A 21,848-nucleotide genomic window follows, 5' to 3' on the forward strand; every position below is an offset into this window, starting at 1 on the left:
CACATATACTTGCATTTTCCGTTGCTAAACATTAAAGAAATAAATTAACACTTTAAAATGAAAATAGAGATAAATTATCCAAGAATCATTTTTTCGCAATAAAAAACAAGGGTGGAAAATCGGCGTTGAATTGATTTTGAGATAAAACAGTCGGAGTTCGAGATATGAAGACTTTAAAATTTCACACCTCAGACTCATTTTCTCTTTGAGTATGCGGAATCAAGAGTAGGAGTCTGTGATTGAAGTCGAGAAACCGGCGTCAGACTGATTATGAGCTATCGGAGTCGAAGGACCTAAAATTCTAGGATTCAGAGTAGGAGTCGAAGACTCAAAAATTCTAGGAGTCAAAGTCAGAATGAGGAATTAGTCATTTTCCTCACACTCTGCAGCTTTGGTAACTTTTGCGTTTAAAAAGTTTGCGCATTTTGTTCATTTCATTTTGATTCTGGCACTATCTATCTCTGATTTGTGTCAATGTTAAGACTACGAGTATGGAATATTTCGGTTTTTATTCACTACTTTATTCTTTTTCTTGAAACTAAAAATTCAGAATATACTCGGAATATGGACCATTTTGCAAATTCTTTGGGGGCAAAAAATAATTTTTCGTGTTATTGTCTATGTTGAAAAAATATAATTAAAATAATTAAATAAAAAGAAACATTTTTTTGTACACATGTTCCTCATCAAGATCATTTTACAACTAAGTTTGTTTGAAACAAATCCGCTTTTAAGGTCAGGATCTATATTTTCCTAGTTTCCTCGTAGGTATTAATGTTAAGTTTTTCTTTTTTTTTTTTTTTTTTTGAACAGTTCAAAATTTAACAAAAAATATTCAAATTTAAATAGTGAAATATGGAAATGAGGTATCCTTTCCAACCTTTTTCGAACGAAATGATATTTAAACAATAGTATACTCCCTTGAGATAGTGCTTAGGCAGAACTACAGTCAATGTACCGACATCCCATTTATGACATCCAGAAACTGCACTTGTCCTTCAATGGTTTAACATCTGCCTCCAGTTTTGTTATTCTCTATGGCAGACTCAAGAATACATAACAAGAACGAAACTGCAGTCTCAGGATTTGACAACCGTGCTTTCGGTATATTGGTTGTAAAAATGGTTTGTTCGAATACGAGTATTCATTCAAAGGATATTGGGGGAGGGGGGGGGGGGCTAAACCTATTTTCAAATTTCCAATTTTTAATAGGTATTTATTTTTTATCTTGTTTTTGTCTCTAGTAATATTTTTAAGATGCATTAATTCTTTGTACACGTGTTTTTTTTTCTCTTTTACTTTTACGGAAAATTAGGGAAACAAATAAAAGTATTCGAGTGTTAGAGGGGGGGGGACATAAACGCTTTTTCCTCTAATATTGTACGTAATTAGATCATTATTCTTCAAGTAGTATGAATAAGTGTAAAAAAACCACAAGAGGACGCACTTTCACACAAACAAACCATTTTTAAATGTAAAGGGTGTCCCAAAATTAACGCAACATTTGAATTTGCCGCCATTTTTGCAATAAATGGTTGGCAACCCTGAAAAAAGAATAATTTGACAGCTGAGAGTTTAGGGTAATCAAAAATGGAGCGTTATACGGTACAATGACGTGCTTTCATTATTGAACAATTGTTTCAAAAATAATGAAAGTTGAGGCTGGTCAAGCAGTTACTGTTATTGGCGCTCGGTATCGCAACACGGTAATGCACGGGTGGTTGTGGGCTTGTTGACATAGACCTTTGAATTCAAATAACACCATAAGAAGAAATTTAAAAATGTTAAATCACACGATCTAGGGTGCCAATTCTGATCACCGAAATGAGAGAGTACGCGACCAGGAAATGCCTTATGCAGTAATTGAAATGTTTCACTCTCTCTAGCTGTATGGTACAATACCCCATTTTTACTAACCCTAAACTCTCAACTGTCAAATTGTTCTTTTTTCACGGTTGCCAACAATTTATGGAAAAAATGGTGGCAAATTCAAATCTTGCGTTAATTTTGGGACACCCTTTACAAGTAAATAAAATCAAGCTTACTTTATCTCTGGGTGTGCTAGGAGTTTGCGGTGACCCCACGGTCGTAGCAATAAAATCTGTAAAACCGTTACTAGTTGCGTGGGGACTGGAAGAACCTCCGCCATTCAACCGAGCAACCAGTTCGTCAGAGAGTTTGGAAGGGCTACCGCCATAAGATGCGGATCGAAGCTTTCGGGCTTGAGGAGTAGGAACTATCAGCAAAAACACACCGAAATGTTATTTAAGAAAGGATAATTAGGAAAAATGATTATTTATAGGATGGAAAATGATTATTTATGGGAGGGCAAATGATTAGAAAAATATCGTGTACAATATTTGAAATGCAGTCGGTTTTATCTCATTTTTAAATGAAAACATTTTGTTCCAAAAAAATGGCACCAACGCTGCGTCTTGTGCACATTAGTGTCTAATATCATGGAAAATATGGTTATACTTTGTACAACTCAATGACTGATTGAGGTAGTGAGAATTAAATTGACATTTTCAAGTTTTGAGTAAAACGTGTTTAAAGATTAGGGCGGTTATTCCAAGCTCGTCAGCTTGCGAGATCGAGATTCTCGCTCACGTGATCGGCTGTGATGCAGAAATGTCGCAAAATACTATTCTAATCTACTCGAACATAGCTTGCGGCTAGGTTCGAATAGATTAGAATACTACTTTGCGACATTTCTACTTCATAACCGATCACGTGAGCGAAAATCTCGATCTCGCAAGCTGATGAGCTTGGAATGACCGCCCAGGTCCTAAATGGGCTTTCAGTGAAAAATTCTTTTAAATCATGCTGTATAGCAGCACGTTACCAGGACTAGTGCTACTATCTCTGACCCTAAACGGAGGAGAGGTTTGCCTACTATTTGTACTGGTTTTCTTCAAGTTTTTAATGTGGCACTTGCTTCCCTTCGCTTCTCTCTGCCTCAATTGACCTTTGCTTAGACTAATTTTCGCAGCACTCATCATGAAGCAATGTGATGATTTTAAATAGGAATGAAAAAGATCGATCCAAGCGTAATTTGCATTGATTGTTTTAAAAGAGATCCCTAAAACTTTCGACTTTCTAATACGGAGACAAGCAACATACATAAAATAGGAAAAACAACGTTACAAATGTTAACCACATTAAGCTTTAAGCTTGTGGCAGAAGTTTAATGTTAGAAGCAATTGGCAGACAAGAGTTAAATGGTTTCGTGTAACCTCTTTTTACAATGCGAGAAAAATGTGAGATTTTGGATTTAAAGTCTTCTAACAAAAAATGTGCTGACTTTACAAGCAAAAGGCGGATATTTCGATAACTGGGAATCTGGCGATCTTTCTTTATTGTCGTTTTTGGCACAAGCACCTGCGCGAGAGGTATTTTTCTTTGCTAATCAAAATAAAGAGATCGGAAACATCTATTTACATAGGGATACTATAAATCAGCAGGTTTACCAAAATAAAATTATTTACGCCAAAAATGAGGCGACCGCGCCAGATTCCCAATTATCGAAATATCCCCAGCAAAAGTCTATTTTACATCGATATAACCCGACATTTCTGCATTGCAAAAAAACAAGGTTTCTTCTTGACCGAAAAACACGTGGCTGTAATCTGCTGTTAATGTAAGCATTTATAAAGTAGCTTTTCCATCTGTTAGTTTGTTGCACAATGTTATTTAATAACCTTTGTATCAGTTATATACAGTTTCAGGTTGCTATTAATTTTGACTGATGAAAAACTACACATCGTTTTCGTCAAAATGCAAATTAACAAGTTTTTAGTCAAAATTTCTTTTTTTAAAAATAATTGTGGACCAAGCTTTTTCATAAATATTACATTAAAGGTCAAATATGGTGCTTTTGCGGAAAAACTTTGATGTTATTTTAATGGCAACACTGTTGACCGAGCAGTTCAGTATAAATACCCAGTGAATTCACGTAGTTCAGTTCTGTCGGTTCTGTTATGTTATGTTCAAATTCTAACTGATGTTCGTTCATTCAACTTTAATTTTAGTTCATGTTTTTTCTTCAATAAATGTTATAAGTTAATATTGGTTTCATGTATCCATTCTAACAGCTTGGCAGAAGAGTTTGAAATTAAGTTTTGTGACAGCTTCTTCTCAACACCAAGCACAATATTGCCGTGCTAAGCACAAATGTTGTATCTGCATTGTTGTCAAAATTGAGTTGCTGTCACCGGGTGGTTCATTGTGTCACATATTTTAAACAAATACAATCCTTTATGATAATTTGCAGCTAGGAAATTTTTTTTTTAATCTAAAAAGGTTTCAACTGAATCAAATACATGGAGGAACGCAGCTTTAAACGGGAATTTCTCAATTTGGACTCTGATGCAGATACAACTTTTGCGCTCGCACGGCAAAATAGTCTGGTAGAAGTAATAACATGAAAGTTTTCGCTTTAAGCATTAAATTCAAGAAATTAATCAAAAGTTCTACAACGCACACACATAAAGAAAGGGAAACATGGCATATTTACATTTAAAATTTACACATGACACCAAAAAAATAAATAAATAAATAAAAAAATTAACTTGAATTTTGACATTTTGAATTCAAATTATGTTTTTCGGAATCACGAATGTGTATCTGTCGGCGTGTGTGTATGTGTGGTTAGGTGTGTGTGTTTGTGTGTGCATGTATGCGTGTATGTGTGTGTGTAGGCGTATATGTTTGTGTCTGTGTACAGGTATGAGTGTTTGTGTATGTGTGTGTAGAGGTAGGCGTGTGTGTTTGTTTGTATGTGCGTGTGTGGTTAGGTGTATGTTTGCATGCGGTGTGTGATGTGTAGGATATGAACTCAACCTGGAGACGGTTTTCGCTATAGGAGCAGCATCGTGAGGAGCCGGTCGACGGTGGTGCTGGCAGAGGGAGGCGGTGGGAAAATAAAATAATAGGACGCCAAAAACAGTCAAGTGAGAACAATAAGCAATCGTGATTGCTGAAAAAAAAATGTAAATTTACCTTCTTGGACGACACTGTTCGTTACTTGCTGCAAACACTCGGAACCTTTTGAAACGTCATTTCCTCTGGGAGCTGCCCTGGGAGCAGGACTAGGCGGCACTGCCTAAGAACATTTAAGATTGTTAACACATAATTAAAATCACTATCATTAAAAAATTCAAGAATAATTTCAAAACAGTACAGATAATTTGACTTGTAATTGGTGGACCTATTGCACATAAACGCCTCATAGTTCAAAGATTGAGTGAATGTACTTTTCAGTACGGCTGGAAGCATGCTGTTCTCGCATGATTTATTTATTTTTCTTTTTTTAAATTGTTACAGTTTATTCTGTGTGGGGTATTATGGGGATTTACTCTTCCAGATCCCTTAGAATTTTGAATTATATTGACAGCTCTAGTGCGGTAGGTTATAAACATTAAGGTGTCCAAAAAAAATAAAAGTCGATTTTTCAAGTTGCACACCCGCTTACATTTTATAATTAAGGTTATATAATAGTGCCTTAATAACCTAAAAATATGTTAAACGCAATAATAGGAAGAAATAGCGATATTTAAGAGAAAAGAAGCGAGGCGAGGGGTATTATGGTTGTTTACTTTTCCAGATCCCTTGGATTTTTGAATTATATTGTTAGCTCTAGTGCGGTAGGTTATAAACAATAGAGTGTCCAAAAAAAAATGAAAGTCGATTTTTCAAATCGCACACCAGCTTACATTTTTCCTTTCCGGTCAAAACAGTTATATAAAAAGAGTTTCATTTAATTTGAACAACGCCAACCAGTGCAAACGAGCCTCAAAAGGTAAACAAGCACAAAGTACTAAGCCGAATCAAAAAATAAATAAAATAAAATAAAAGAGAGAGAGAAGATCGAAATTCCATGTTAATAAAACGCTGCCCCTATAGCCCCCATATGTAACACAAAAATATTTAGTCACATTTTTAAAAAATATTTAGGTGTCCAGAAGGCGGCCTAACATTTATAATTTTCTTCAAAATATTTGATTGTTTTACTTATCTTAAGAAATTACATATAAATTTAAATAAAATATCATCTTCAAAAATTATTGGTGAAAACATTTTCAAATTAACATTTGTAAAAGTAATTAAAAATGATACATTTAAAGTGAAAACCTTAGCCTAAACTTGAAATATTCATATCTTTGAGTACTATGTGAACCACTTGAATATTGTAAGAGAGACAAAATCTATATTTATAACGCTAATTATCTACTTTATTTTAGATATTTTTCAGCTTGATAACTTCTTAAAATGTAACTTAATTTTTAAAAAAATGTATAGAAAAAATTATTTCTTTGAAGAAAATTATAAATTTAAGTCCTCTTGTTGGACACCTAAATACTTTTTTTATTTGGAAAAACAGTTTTGGGGTACGTGTAGAGAGCTACAGAGCTAAGCTTTATCTGTATAAAATTCCAAACTTCTAAATAAATATTTTTTTTTCGATTTGGTCTAGTGTTGGTTAACATTTTCAGGTGAAAGTCGGCACGGGTTGCTGTTTTTAAAATTATATATACATTTTTTTTTGTACAATTGTTTTGACCTAACAGGAAAATTGTAATATTGTGTGCGACATGAAAAATCAATTTCATTTTTTCTGGGACACATGTGCATGTATGGCCTGTTACGACTAAATAACACTAAACATTTGTGGGATCTTTTAGATATCAAAGACCGTGCTTTCAGTCCTTCTCCACGCACTCAAGCTGAATTCGAGTAAGCCCTATAAAGGGTGCAAACGGGGGTGCAGGAAGTGGGTGCAAATTATGATGAACTTTATTAAAGACTCTTATTTGTCAATCATACATCACATCCAATGAAAGCTGCCACTCGGGGAGACTGGGGATACGTGATCCCCACTTTAGTATTCAATTTTTTTCTCAGCAGCAAATTATCAGTTTAAAAAAAAATGCGTAAACAAAGGTAATTTTTTTCTCTATCTGACAGTATTTTTTTTAGTTGAAATGAAACAGATAGTTTTGGTAAAATATTATTTTTTCAAAAAAATCATAAAGGGATCATGTATCTCCACATCAAGGTATACATGATTCCTTCATGGGGGATACTTGATCCCACTGAGAAAATACATAGACTTTTCATTAGATTGTCAATTTATTTATGGAATTTAGTTTTCTACATACTGTTTCTAAAAAAAAAAAAAAAAACACACACACACACACAATTTCTAATTTTCTTTATTATTATAATAATGTGAATAAAAATAACATAGTTTCAAATTTCACTAGACATTTGTGGTTGAGCATGGCGGGCTACGTGACCTTTTTTGAATTGTAGAGCCGCTTACTCTTCGTTGTGAATTCGCAATAAAATATACTTGCAATAACTATATTGAACATTTATTACAACACACGAACGTAACATTTAACATAAATTCAGAAATAAATATAACTTAGAATGATCGAGATATTTTAGAAAGAAAAGAATGTGATGCAGCAACGCTGCTTGACTTATCGCTACTCAGTAATCTTTTTTGTTCCATCAAGAAACTTAAATTTTAACGTTGCCACTCACGCGAGCAATGAAAATTATAATAATTAAATTAAAGTTCTAGGCTCAGCTGCAGACGATAAGAACTACCATACTCCCCCCCATTGGACAAATGTCCAAAACTAAGTCTAAGTTGGTAGGGGAGCAATCTTAGTTATTGGTCTTTTAAATGTTCCTGATGTAGTTTTCACCTGAACAACTCTTACAGCTCCATCATCTCCAGGAAAAGTTTCCATAACTCTTCCTAAACTCCATTTCATGGGATGTTTGAGATCTTCTTTTAACAACACCAGTTGTCCAGTTTTTATATTTGGGTTAAATGACTTCCATTTACTTCTCTGCTGTAACTGTGTGAGATACTCAGCACTCCATCGCCTCCAGAATCCTTCGCGAAGAGCTTGAATCAACTTAAATCTTAAAGTGTATGATAGCGAATTTTCTGCATGATAAGACTCAGGCATTGCTAGAAGCGGTGCTCCAATCAGAAAGTGACCCGGTGTTAAGGGATCAAGGTCGTTTGGATCACTACTAGGAGGAGTTAGTGGTCTTGAATTCATACATGCTTCAATCTGAATAATTAAAGTTGATAATTCTTCATAATTAAGCACTGCTGATTTACATACTTTGAAAAGATGTTGCTTCATTGATTTGATGTTAGACTCCCAGATACCTCCAAAATGAGGTGCACTGGGTGGGATGAAATGCCAGTTAATAAACAATTCTGAAGCAAAGTCCTGAACTGATGCTGATTTAAGAATTTCCATTTGACTGTATAAATAGTTTCTTGCACCTTTAAAGTTAGAGCCGTTATCAGTATATATGTCTGAAGGTTTCCCTCTTCTCGATATAAATCTTCTGAGGCACGCTAAGAATGAATCTGTACTTAGTTCGGACACAACTTCAAGATGAACTGCTTTTGTCGTGAAGCAAATGAATAAAGCAATGTATGACTTTGTGGTAACCCTTGTTCTCTTGAGATTTGGCTTCGTTATTATCGGCCCTGCAAAATCTATTCCCGTTTTGAGAAATGGTCTGGAAGGAAGAACGCGATCTTTAGGTAAATCTCCCATAATTTGGCACATGATTTTCTTCTTCATCTTGAAGCATGTCAGACAACGCTGAATATTTCTTCTGACTTTATCTCTTCCTGATATCAGCCAAAACCGCTGTCTAATGAGTGAGAGTACAACTTCTGTTCCTCCATGAAGAGAGAGTTTGTGATAATAATCTATAATTAAATCCGAAAGGTGATGATTTTTAGGAAGTAGCATTGGATGTTTTTGATCATTTGACATATTAGAGTGTTTAAGTCTGCCGCCAACTCTTAAAATACCGTTTTTGTCAAGAAAAGGATTCAATGATATTAAGGAACTTTTAGCTGGCAAACTCCCTTTAGTTTGAATAGCATGAATTTCCGATTTGAATTCTGAATCTTGGACCAACTTTACAATGCGAGTTGTGGCGTCAAGTAATTCTGATGTCTTAAGAGAACCTACTTTCCGATTATTTTTGTCACATTTTGCATTTTGAATAAATCGTACGCTATACGCAACTACTCTAGTAAGTTTACTCAGCGAAGAATAGTTATGAATGAAGTTTAACTCGCCTTCTACTTGATTAGAATAACTTGCCGTTTTCTCTGACACTTCTGGGATTTTTTCTTTTTCCGGAGCTGAATGGTTTTGTGGAGGGATAACTATTGGCGAATCTGAAAGCCAAGAAGGACCTTTCCACCATAATGAATGATTAAGAAGTTTTGAAGGCATGAGTCCTCTTGAGGCACAATCACAAGGGTTCTCTTTGCTTACAACGTGATGCCAGGCATCGACTTGAGTATTAGTATGAATTTGCGATATCCTATTAGAAATGAAGGATTTCCATTTATGAGGTTCGGAATTTATCCAATCAAGCACTATTTGGGAATCCGTCCAAAAGAATGACTCATCTACTTGAATGGCAAGATTTTCAACTACATTCTTGTAGAGTTGGCTTAACATTACAGCTGCACACAGCTCCAAACGAGGAAGCGTTATTGTTTTTAGTGGTGCGACTCTGGTTTTCGCGGCGATTAAACTAATCTTGACTTTCTCATCTTCAAATTCTGATCTCATGTAAAGGACAGCATCAAAAGCCTTTTGGGAAGCATCGCAAAAGCCATGAATTTGAATACATTTTACTGCAGAATTTTGGATGAAGAAATGTCGTGGCATTTGAATATTTTCAAGCATCGGAAGCTGTGAAGCAAAACTTGTCCATTCTTTAAGGATACTGTCTGGGAGTGGATCATCCCATTTTGACTTGCATAACCATAATTTCTGCATCATAATTTTAGCTAAAACTGTAGAGGGTGAAATGAAACCGAGGGGATCATAAATTCTAGCAATGCTTGACAATAATTGCCGTTTTGTGGTGACTTCTTGAGCTGGATTTAAATGAATCGCAAATGTGTCTTGATTTGGTTCCCACTGAATGCCAAGAAGTTTCACTGACTGATCTTCAGCAATATTTATAGACTGTTCTGTTCCTTTTAGTTCAGGAGGTAATTTTGAAAGAATACTATGTTCATTTGATATCCATTTTCGAAGAGTGAATCCACCTCTTCTCATTAGATTAATTAAATCACTCATGAGATTTTCAGCTTCCTGAATTGAATCGGCTCCTGTTAATAGATCATCTACGTAAAAGTCCTTGTCGATAACTTTTGAGGCTTTAGGAAAATTCATCTCTTCATCTTCAGCAAGTTTTTTAATAGTTCTTATGGCTAAATACGGTGCGCAAGCAGTTCCGTAAGTCACTGTCTTCAATCTATAGTCTTCAATCTTTTGATCGGGATTTTCTCGCCGTATAATTCTCTGAAAATCAGAATCTGAATGTGAGACAAGAATTTGTCGGAACATTTTTTCGATATCAGCCGCAAGAGCTATGGAGTGTATTCTGAAATTTGATAGAATATAAAATAGATCAGTTTGGAGTTTGGGTCCAGCATGCAAAACATCATTTAGCGAGATGTTTGTGGATGATTTAGCTGATGCGTCGAACACAACTCTTAATTTTGTGGTGCTGCTTTGTTCTCTAATTACTCCGTGGTGTGGCATATAAAAACACTTGCGATCCTCTACTATGATCTCTTCTGTTTGCACTAATTCCATGTGGTTTAAGGATAAATATTCCCTCATGAAATTCTTGTATTGATCATACATGCTAGGATTTTGGATTAGTTTCCTTTCCAACGACAGAAATCGTGCAACCGCTTGATCTCTCGAATTTCCAAGACTTGGTTCTTCCTTGAATGGCAGTTTGACTTCATATCTTCCAGTGTCATCTCTAGTTGTAGTTTCTGAGTAAAACGTGTCACAGTTTGCGTCTTGAATGCTTATTTTTTCTTTCTGAGGAATAGATTCCAATTCCCAGAATTTCTGAAGAACTTCATCAATTTTTACACTGGAATGGTGACTCAATTTGGTATTTTCTGTACCTTCATATAACTTGGACGATACCATTCCTGAGAGAATCCAACCTAACTTTGATTGAATAGCAGTAGGTGTGTCTTTTCCACCACTTATCTTGCGACCTTGAATTATGTCAAAAAATACATCTGCACCTAATATTATGTCTATGTTTCTGGAGATGTAGAAATCAGGATCTGCTAACTGCAAACTTTCAATGTGTGACCATTTATGACTAGAAATAAGGAAATTTGGTAATTTCGTAGTAAGTTCTTTAACTATTAGTGCTTTAGTAGAAAAGGTTTCTGAATTCAACCGTGGAGTAAAGTTTAAATTTACTAAGTAATTGGACTTTCCAGCAACTTGATTACCAGTTCCTATGACTAAGTGATTAGTTGAAAATGTTTTTAGATTAAGTCTATTACAGCATTCTTCAGTCATCAATGAGGTTTGAGAACCACAATCGAGTAAAGTTCTACGCAGTTGCCAATGTCCTTGAGAATCCTTGACTTTGACTAAAGCTGTAGATAGCAGAATATTGCACGAATTATTCAGACCAGTTAAAGCTAGACTGCTGGACTGAGAATTATTAACTTGAACAGAATCACTTGACCTCTGTGCAGAATTATCGACTGAAAGGTTCGATTTGTATGAAGAATCATGTAAGAGAGTGTGGTGTCTTTTAGAACAATCTTTGCAGTGAAAAGTAACTTTACACTTCGAAGTATCGTGATTAGCTCTCAAGCAGTTAAAGCAAAGTTTATTCTTCTTCGCTAGATTCCACCGTTCTTGAGTGCTCAAATTTTTGAATTCTGAACATTTGAACAATGCATGATTGCACAATACACAACTTCTACGATTTACGTTTGTTACGGAATTATAGCTAACTGACTTCTTGGATTTCAAAAGTTCCTCTTTGGGATAGATTTCTTTGCAGGTTTTCATGCTTCTGGCATGCTTTTCTAAAAATTCAATAAATTTCTTATACGATGGAATTTCTTCATCTTCTAATGTGAGCTCCCACTGTTTTCGGATATTATCATCTAAGCGTTTTTCGAGAAACTGAGTAATGATTAATTCTGAAAGTTTGTCTAACTCAAATCCCAACGTTTTTAGATTACGAATTGCTTCATTGCAAGAATCCAAAATATCCCGAAGAGATTTAGAAGTCATCAATTTGACTGGTTTAATGCTAAATATTTTCGAAACTAAAGCATATGATAACTCTCTTTTGTTGTCATAACGACTAATTAACGTTTCCCAAGCTTGAGAATAATTATTTTCTGTGATAGGAAAGCCCTTTATTAGTCGAGCAGCTTCTTCTGTAACTGATGCATGCAAGTATTGCAATTTTTGTAGTTGACTTAAATTAGAATTATTATGAATAGTCGAAATGAAAATTTGTTTAAAGCTAGTCCAATTACTTATATTTCCGTTAAATGCTGGAAGATCGAATTTAGGCAAATTTATGCTCGTACTTGTTTGAAAAGGTCCACTTCGCGATGGTAATGTAGACCGATTATCTTTTTCAAAGTCAAGCTTAATTTTTTCAATTCTGCTTTCAATATCGATCTGAAGATTTAGAATTTTATCTGAATATTCTTGGCTAGCTTCTATTTCATTTTCGAATTCATCCATATCTTCGATTAAGTTTTCAACTTCTGCATCAGCGACTTGAATTTGATTTAGCTTACTATTTAATTACAGCTTGAATGTGCTTAAATCTTCCACAGTAACGTCTTCATTATTTAACTGCTCAGAAATTTTATTCAGTAGCTTAGTTGTTACCGCGCGAATAGTAGCTCGTTTCTTTTTTGCTTTTTCATACGCAGATGCAGCTTTAGAAGTCATGGTTTATCACAAAATGATAGATAGAATGAGAATAAATGGAATAGAATGTCTCTATATCATGCAATAAAGTCTAATAGAATAGAATGTGTATCTTCGGTTGTAAATCAGGGTTAAGAACCTTTTCCGAGAATTACAACAAAATGTATCAACATTCAAGAATGATTTTTCTGATAAACGTTTCTTATACACTTCATTCAGAACAGAATATAAACCATTTCAATGAATAAAAGACTCAGTTTCATTTATAGCACACATGAATTAGAATAATAATGTTCATGGGAATTTGCATTCGAATATGAATTAAATGTCCGTTATTTACGTTCTATGCAATGTCCTACATTTGCATTTTTCATTACAAGAGATTTTAAAATATCGTACCTTATGAAAAGGATTCCATGAATCATAAACGAAACAACAAAATCCTCACTGGTGGCTCCAAAAATGGTTGAGCATGGCGGGCTACGTGACCTTTTTTGAATTGTAGAGCCGCTTACTCTTCGTTGTGAATTCGCAATAAAATATACTTGCAATAACTATATTGAACATTTATTACAACACACGAACGTAACATTTAACATAAATTCAGAAATAAATATAACTTAGAATGATCGAGATATTTTAGAAAGAAAAGAATGTGATGCAGCAATGCTGCTTGACTTATCGCTACTCAGTAATCTTTTTTGTTCCATCAAGAAACTTAAATTTTAACGTTGCCACTCACGCGAGCAATGAAAATTATAATAATTAAATTAAAGTTCTAGGCTCAGCTGCAGACGATAAGAACTTCCAATTTGTAAAAAAAAATGTACACAGCTATCATGAACTTATGATGCTTTTGGTCAGTCACTTATTATCCAATATAGTTTTGAATAATACTATATTTTATAAATAAAACTAACATTTTTTAAAAAAAAAGTAGCGTAATAAAGCTAAAATTACAACAAGTAAGAAAAATAGGAGGACAAAAACAAAAAAAAAAAAAAAATATTTACTTCTTGTCTTGCAATAATAAAATTAAGAGTTTCATTATTTCAATTAACTTTTAAAAAGATGGAAGAAAAGTGTAAGTATCAGTGTACTGATAAAAAAGAAAGCCTAGCTTATATGTTTTCAAAACGTGAAAAGTCAAATGCAAACAATTCGTTTGTTGTAGTTCTTTAAGTTCCGCTCAACCCAAAACTAACTATTTACAGGCTATAGATAATTCGATTGCATGAATCTTAATATTTTTTTCCTTCTCCAATTAAAAAAAAAAATCGTGTAACTTTTTCTCAATGTCGACTGCTCAAATATCGTATCAATCTTAGAACAGTAAAAACCTAAAGCATTCATTTAATTTGAGCAGAGGCTGGACTTGTTAACGATGAAACAATGTTAGACACATTAAACTTTCAAGAATACATTGTCTACAAACACCATGTCTATTAAATTGATTTGACTATTTTCTCCGAAGTGTCATGCATTTCTCGCACCATCTTATTATTCAACGTCTTCCAGATGTCCTTGTAGGTTATGAGGTCGATACGAACACCAACATCAATCCAACGTTGTTAAAGTCTACTTAAGGTTCGAAATTGCATCAACTTTTATTTTTTGAGCAATCACGATTGCTTATTGTTCTCAATTGACTGTTTTGATGTCCTATATTTTTATTTTCCCACCGCCACTCCCTGCAGCATCACCGTCGACCGGGTCCTCACGATGCTGCTCCTATAGCGAAAGTCGTCTCCAGGTTGCATCCATGTCCCACACACACGTGCATACATACACAACTACACACACACGCACGCACACACACACATACAAATACACGCACAAACACACACACACACATACACACAACTACCCACACATTCATGCCTGCACACAGAAACAAACACATATGCCTACACACACATTCACATACCCCCCCCCCCCCACACACACATTCATATACACAACTACCCACACACTTATGCCAGCACACACATACCCCCTACACACAAACACACATACCCCCCACACACAAACACACACGCCTATACACACACTCGTGATTGCGAAAAACATAATTTGAATTCATGATGTCAAAGTTCAAATTATTTTTTTTAATTTCTTAATTTCTATCTAATATTTTTAGGCGAGAAAAAAATCTACCCAGAGTTTATATAAAACAAAATTTTAGTACTTACTGTCCCATTTTCTGGCTCCGTCTGTCCACCGGTCTGCTGCTTGTTGTAGGCTTGTTCGAAAGATTGGCTGATGTCGGGGCTTTTCCAAGGCATCATGGGCGAAACGGGGCGTCCCCCCGTCGCTGGTTTTGCGTCCCCTCCGAACAGCATCGCCCCGGTCGTACTGCGAAACACGAACATTCAAATGACTCTGCGCATATATGACACAATGTGCAGGGCACGGTCGGCTATTGATTGAGGACAGGTATTAGAGCGGGGTGGAAGAAATGTCTTTCACCGCCTCGGTAAAGGGGAGAATGGGTGACGGGAGGGGGGAAAACACGTGTAATGGAGAAGAAAACCCGCGTCGTTTCGGAAAGAAGAGTTCTCAAAAAGAAGATGAGTGGGAAAACTCTGATGGCGAGAAGATATTGAAAAATGAAGCACATTCTGTTTTTCTTTTTGTTGGCACAGGTGTGACTAACTTGTGTGCGTGATCAAAAGCCTTCCTTCGATATGAGGAAAGATAGGCACGACATATTTTTTTAATAACAATTTGCCAGTACGGTTTATACACAAAAAAAGTAATCTATATAAATAAAAGGTCCTGAGTTCGAACCACGATGGTCGAAGATCCACCGTCGTCATTAAAGGGGACTGGGCGACGTTAAATATGCTCGTGGTCTCAATGTCCTCCAAGTGAAACGATACCTCTGGGGGTGCTAGCACCAAGTAGCTATTAGCTCCTGTTGTAGTTCTAAATTCTCATTAACTGTTCGATCCGGTGATGGTGCTGCCATCTATCGGTATAAAAAATAATGGAGGCAAGGCACTTAGTATGCAGTCCTCGACATAAATACAGTTGTAATCAGTTGTGACTCGGAATCGAAATATAAATAAAACAAAGAATGTGTCTGTATGCACATATGTGTGCGTGTGTATGTTCTCTATACAAATCCACAGTTTACGTCGGATCCCGACCAAATTTGGCAGGGAAGTACTTAGGCATCCGAGAAGGAACGTAGGGAGGTTTTAAAACGCCAAACAAAAACCGAACCGTTCAAATTTTAATTTTAGGACCCGAAAATGGCGTTTTCCTATAATATGAAGGCAAAAAAAAAATGCTCGCAAAAATTAGACGAAAATATCCATTTAAACCACTAATTTTTGTGCATCAGACAAAATTTGTTCCGGTATTTCAAGGTAATTAGAACACGAATTATAACTGTTTTTAACGAATCTCGCACTAAAATTTAAGTAAGCCTTCAATTAGTAATCCATTGTTGAACATTGATTTTATTAAAATTTGTAGCGTGAAGAAATTTATTGAGAAGAAATATCTGTTGATTTTTTTTTCTCAAATATGAACAAATAAAATTCTGGCTTTTGTTTTAAGGCTTTTTCTGCAGTCGGGGATTTAAATTTCTTGCCTGTTTGGTTATTTTAGCGCAATCTGTCGGGAAATTTTCCGGCTTTTTTTTTTAAGTCTGATTATTGAACACGCGTCACTTGACATAACTTCTATATATGAGGTAGACCGTGCAAAGCCAGGTGACGCAACTAGTAACAAATAAAAAGGGCAACAATCATTGCATACAGTGAATCCCACTTACTGAAATATATGCCATAAAAGAATATGCCATCTAATGTATTAAATTTTCAATGTACTGAATCGCTGCAATTTGTCAATTTGACCCCCAGATAACGGAACATCCTGCTTATTGGATTAGCTTTTCCTAGCAAATTGGCTGTTTCAGAAACCTGACCTGACTGTAATCCCAGATAAAATATTGGATAACTTCTTAGAACTTGTTGACATTAGAAGGTTATACTACGGAGTATAATTCGAGGAAGGCAATATTTAAAAACCACTCGTGCGTCAGGTGGTGAAAAAAAAACGATGTTTTATTCTATGTTTTTAATGTCGGAAGTGTTAAAAAGTATATGTTCAGTATGGTAGGAATTCCAATCGTTCTTAAAATATGGCCTTAAGGTATCGTAAACGGGGACTATTTGGACCAGAAACTTTATTTATTTTATTTATTTATTTATTTATTTATTTATTTGCGAGTTTTACACTGATTTTTTGGTTAAACCCATAATGTGCACTGATAACCTTGTTTTTATCACTTTCCAGACGTTCTGCTACCACCTTACGCCTTTTAAAACAACAAATATATTTCTTTCCATTTTTTTTCTATTTTAAAAATTGGGTTCAAGTAGCCCCGCGCTGAGGCTACTTGGTCGAACTCAGCAATAGGAAAAGCTGTAAAACAGGTAGTGATATCAAGAAGGACCAATGATTTTGAAAGAAGACTCCAAACGTACAGTCTAGTGAGAAAACTATTGATATAAATTGCAAATTATTTATATAAATTAATATAAAATCAGCTTTTACATAAAAACATATTTTTAGGCAAACATAATTTATCAAATAGCAATATAATCTAACTACAGCTGAATCCAATTGAAGTGCTTATTATTTTAACATTAGAAAGAATGAAAACTCCTCTCTTTATTGTCTTGGGTGGATTAATTTTTTCTGATGTTCTTTAATACCTGCTCTTCCTCGCTATTAAATACTACAGACTGCCCAGGCTAGTTTTGTGAACGATCTTTTAATTTCCTTTTTAGAGTTGATGTACTTAAGTCAAAATAGGCTGATACCGTTCTCTAAGACATTTCTCCGGAATAAATTGTATCTGGATACAATTGTAATTTTTCCTCTTAATAATCAGCACTATTGCCTACTTCAAAGAGTCCTCTTTATTTTAAAAGATTACAAACTTACTGAAAATGCACCATTATATGTTTTAATTTTCATGTCTAGTTAACATAATAAAATTTTATTAACAACATGAAAATTGGCTCAAAGAAGTCGAAATTACTATTCAGAAGAAATAATGAAAAAAAATTGGTAGCATTCAAAGTAATCATTGTGATCATTAATTGCCCACCTAGTGGAGGGGGGGAGGAGGGGCTCATGGCGCAAACTGCGCCAATGACATTTTTTGGGGAGGGGGTTGTTTTGAGGCGATATCAAGGGTATCAGCCCTTGTTCTTACGGGGGGGGGGTACCCCTAAATATTGACCTATTATCATCAGCCGATTAATCGGTAATCGGCCTATTTGCTTACTGGCGTATCCCTAGTTGAGACACACAGTTTTTTGCAAATTAAGGCTTTTGTAACGTTGTTGCATAGTGTTAGCTCTAAGCAGAAAGGTGTTTCCTTTTTTCTTTCTTGTCGTGGTTTAAACTAAAACTGCAGTTTGAAATAAATCGTATGGTTCTCCTTTTTGGTTATGAAAATTGCAACAGAGCATCAAAGATCCCTCTCCCCTTCAAATGTTCAATATTTGCTATCATTGAGCATGCCTAACGAGTCTAAACTTTCATTGGCAAGGAAGAGAGAGATAATAAAAACACCAATGATTTTCAAATGTATTCAAAACTTTAAAATCTAATGGTATTTCTAATGTCAACTATAGATTGAGGTTTAGAAGAGTTTCCACGCTCGCGGCCATGGTATCCAAAGTCGGAAAGTCTGGTTGACGAAAGTAAAAAAAAAATAATAATAAAGGGAGTCCAAAGTGTGAGATCATGCTCATCGCACGGCCTTTCTGTGAAGGATCCTCTAACGACTGCAGTAATCCTAAATGCTTAATCTTGAAATACTCGTTATGAATTATTGAATTTGTTTGTTTCAACAATAAATGACATGGGCGGTATCAAAGGGCCCCGAATCTAAATTTTTGTTCCGGAGCAATTCACAATTTTCCAAATGAATCTCGAATATTTACTGAATGCCTTTTTTAAAAAATAATGAAAAAAATACGTGCATGCTTACCTACCTACGTGTAATAAGTAGATACAGTAGGTATTATCAAAAAAAAAAAACATATTCAGTAATTGCAGTATGGTATAACTGTCTACAGTCGGGCCCGCTTAATGGAATAGGCAATTTGCCAGGAAAAATTATTCTAATAAGCATGATATTTCATTATCCGGGATAAAAATAACACACATCAACGCTGTAGTACATGGGAATTTTATTACATTAAGCGGGATATTCTATTATCCGATATTCCATTAAGCGGGCTCGACTGTATCTCCAAATTTTCCCACTCGTCAGTCACCGAGTATGAAACAATATTGATAGGTGACAGTGACCCCCCGTGATCTCCATCCTCCGTGTCACTATGATCATATAAGTTATAATAACTAAATTATGTTATCCCGACATTTATTCTGTTTTCTGTCATTAAGTAGGATTTGGTATTTTCCTCTATTACTCATTTATTTTACCTTATCTTTTAACTTTTTTAAAACTTATTTTACTCTGGAAAGTAATTTAAAAAACATATATAGAATATATTCGATGTAAATCTTTATATAAGGTTTGTTAAAATATTTTGGCAATAGATGGCGCCATGTAAGATTCATTTCTTGTCGATACTATTCCTAATTCATATTCGTACCACTTCGTCAATTTTGCAGTGCGCTTCGAGGGGAAAAAAAAAAAAAAAAAAAAAACTTGTACCATCATGCAGTATTTTTGCAAGGCTTTGAAATAAAAACTTCAAAATTTTAAAAAACATTAGACAGCGACGGTATTTTCAATAAAAATATGGATTGTATTTGATATTTAATCTTTCTCTTCTTTCCTTTGTTTAAAGGCCGGTTTCGGAAAAAAAAAATGGATACATTTAATTTAAGCAGTTTTGCAGCCTAGGTTGAGAAATAGTTTACCAGTAACGAACTTACAAACTCTCAGATTGATGTAAGAACAGGAAAACTTTATCATATTTATCGAAATAATGATGTAATAAGCTGATTTCAATAACCGCTCACTCGTATACTTAGTACTTTCTAGCGTCGGTTTTAAAGTTTTGAAAAGTAATTTTAGCATATTTTCCTTAAGGACGGATCTACAATTTTTCCAAGGAAGGGGCTGTTCATTTTTAATTTACTACTACTTATGCAGCACATCATTTTTATAAAAAACAACTAAAATTTCGAAATTTATCCCTGAAGGTCTTCGCACCTATTTCTTTTTCCGTTGAAGAAGTTATTCAAAAATTGCGTTTTAGAACATCAATTTCGTAATAATTTCGAGAGAATGTTTCAAAACCTCCTCACCCTAACATCATCGAATGTCTTCTAAAATTGCACTTTTTAAAACCTTAGTTTCGAAAACTTCCCAGAGGAACGTAACTGATTTCCTTCTGTCCCCTAACATTACCTGAGATGTCATCAATCGCATCTTCAAAGACTTCAATTTTGCAAAATGTCCTGGGGAGAGTCCTCCAAACTCCTTCTCCTAACATCACCGAAAATCGGCTGAAATGCCTTTTTGGAACTTCAATTCGAAACACAATTGGGGAGGAGATTTGAGTTGCATTTCTTTCCTTAGCGTCGTTAAAAATGGCCTACACTTGAGTTTATGACTTGAAGTCGGAAAAATTGCCGGTGCAGACTCCTTTAAGGGAGGGGCGATGGGACGATCGCCCCATCGCCCCTCCCTTGTACCCTTCTTGTTTTCCTCCTACAATAAGGATACATTAATTTCGAATATTATTTTCACTTATTACATCAGTATAGAAACTTAAGTGTTGTCTACCAAAGATGTTGTCATTAATACTCGCGTTTTTTGACCAACTCACGACAGATCGATCAACAGGTACTTCTGCCATCTCATATCACTGGCTTAAAATAACATTCAAGGCATTCATAAAATAACAATCATCTTGAATTAAAATTCATTCAAGATGATTCTTTAGCTTTCTACAAAAGCGTGATGAGACTTCCGTAAAATGATCTTTTGGGTATTCAATAGAAAATTGATAATTTTTCTATAGATATTATGCAGCATTTCCTGTAGTTTTTTTTAAAGTATCTGTATGATGTTTCTATAAAATGTTCTACAGATTCTTATGTGATGATTCTACATAATATTAGAGTCTTTTATAGAAAAATATAGCGCCAAATAAAAAACTAGCAATAATTTTAATCATTTCTATGAATTATATCGTATAATTTATAAAATAGACTTATAACGAAAATTTTGCTATGTCTATCTCTTTTCAATGTTTTTAAATGCATATATTGACTTACGTATTAGTGAACTTCTTATTTTATTTTTAATTTTTGTTATTTAGTGACACTTTTAATAAGATATTATGCTTCAATCTGCTTTTATCTTTTTGATATTGTTATTGTAGAAGAGACAAAAATTAAAGATTACCATGGCGGTTGAGGAGATTTCTCTCTGGGTCCTTGTGCTGCCATAGCAACAGCTGCCTGCATCTGTTCTACAGTTGGCTGTGGCAATCGTCTGTGAGATCGACGAGGAGTTGTGGGTTGTGGCACTGTCTTTTGCGGTGACCCACCAGGCGTAGTTTTCTGAGGTGATCCAAAACCTTCCTGAATTTAAAAAAGGAAATATTTTAAAATCTTCAGTTTTTTTTTTTAATTAAAGGAAAATATCAAAAAGTAACTTTTTCATGCTCTCTAAAGAAGAAGAAAACTGAAATCAGGGGAAGCAAAGTGTCGGTTAATTTTTCAAAAAAGTCCTTCAGCATAATGTCTTAACCCGATGATTCTAAAACGATGTTTTACACCGCTCTTTAATCTTTACTAATAATAAAGCTGAAAGTCTGTCAGGATCTCTGTGACGCGCATAGCGCCTAGACCGTTCGGCCGATTTTCATGAAATTTGGCACAAAGTTAGTTTGTAGCATGGGGATGTGCACATCGAAGAGATTTTTCGAAAATTCGATGTGGTTCTTTTTCTATTCCAATTTTAAGAACAAAATTATCGTAAGATGGACGAGTAAATTACGAAATTATCATTACGTGGAATCGTAACATGGG

General features: G+C 34.8%; 1 protein-coding gene across 1 annotated transcript in view; it reads right to left on the reverse strand.

Moving 5' to 3' along the window:
- LOC129227616 (uncharacterized) overlaps positions 1 to 21,848 on the reverse strand; it is a 116,010-nt gene that overhangs the window by 66,687 nt on the left and 27,475 nt on the right. The window contains exons 5-8 of the mRNA XM_054862207.1: positions 21,220 to 21,398; positions 14,996 to 15,158; positions 5,002 to 5,104; positions 2,046 to 2,236 (exon numbers count right to left, since the gene is read on the reverse strand). Of these exons, the coding sequence (XP_054718182.1) occupies positions 2,046 to 2,236; positions 5,002 to 5,104; positions 14,996 to 15,158; positions 21,220 to 21,398 (636 nt within the window). The remainder of the gene's footprint in view (positions 1 to 2,045; positions 2,237 to 5,001; positions 5,105 to 14,995; positions 15,159 to 21,219; positions 21,399 to 21,848) is intronic.

The sequence above is a fragment of the Uloborus diversus genome, chromosome 1 (genome assembly GCF_026930045.1).
Source record: "Uloborus diversus isolate 005 chromosome 1, Udiv.v.3.1, whole genome shotgun sequence".
In the NCBI taxonomy this organism is placed as follows: Eukaryota; Metazoa; Arthropoda; class Arachnida; order Araneae; family Uloboridae; genus Uloborus; species Uloborus diversus.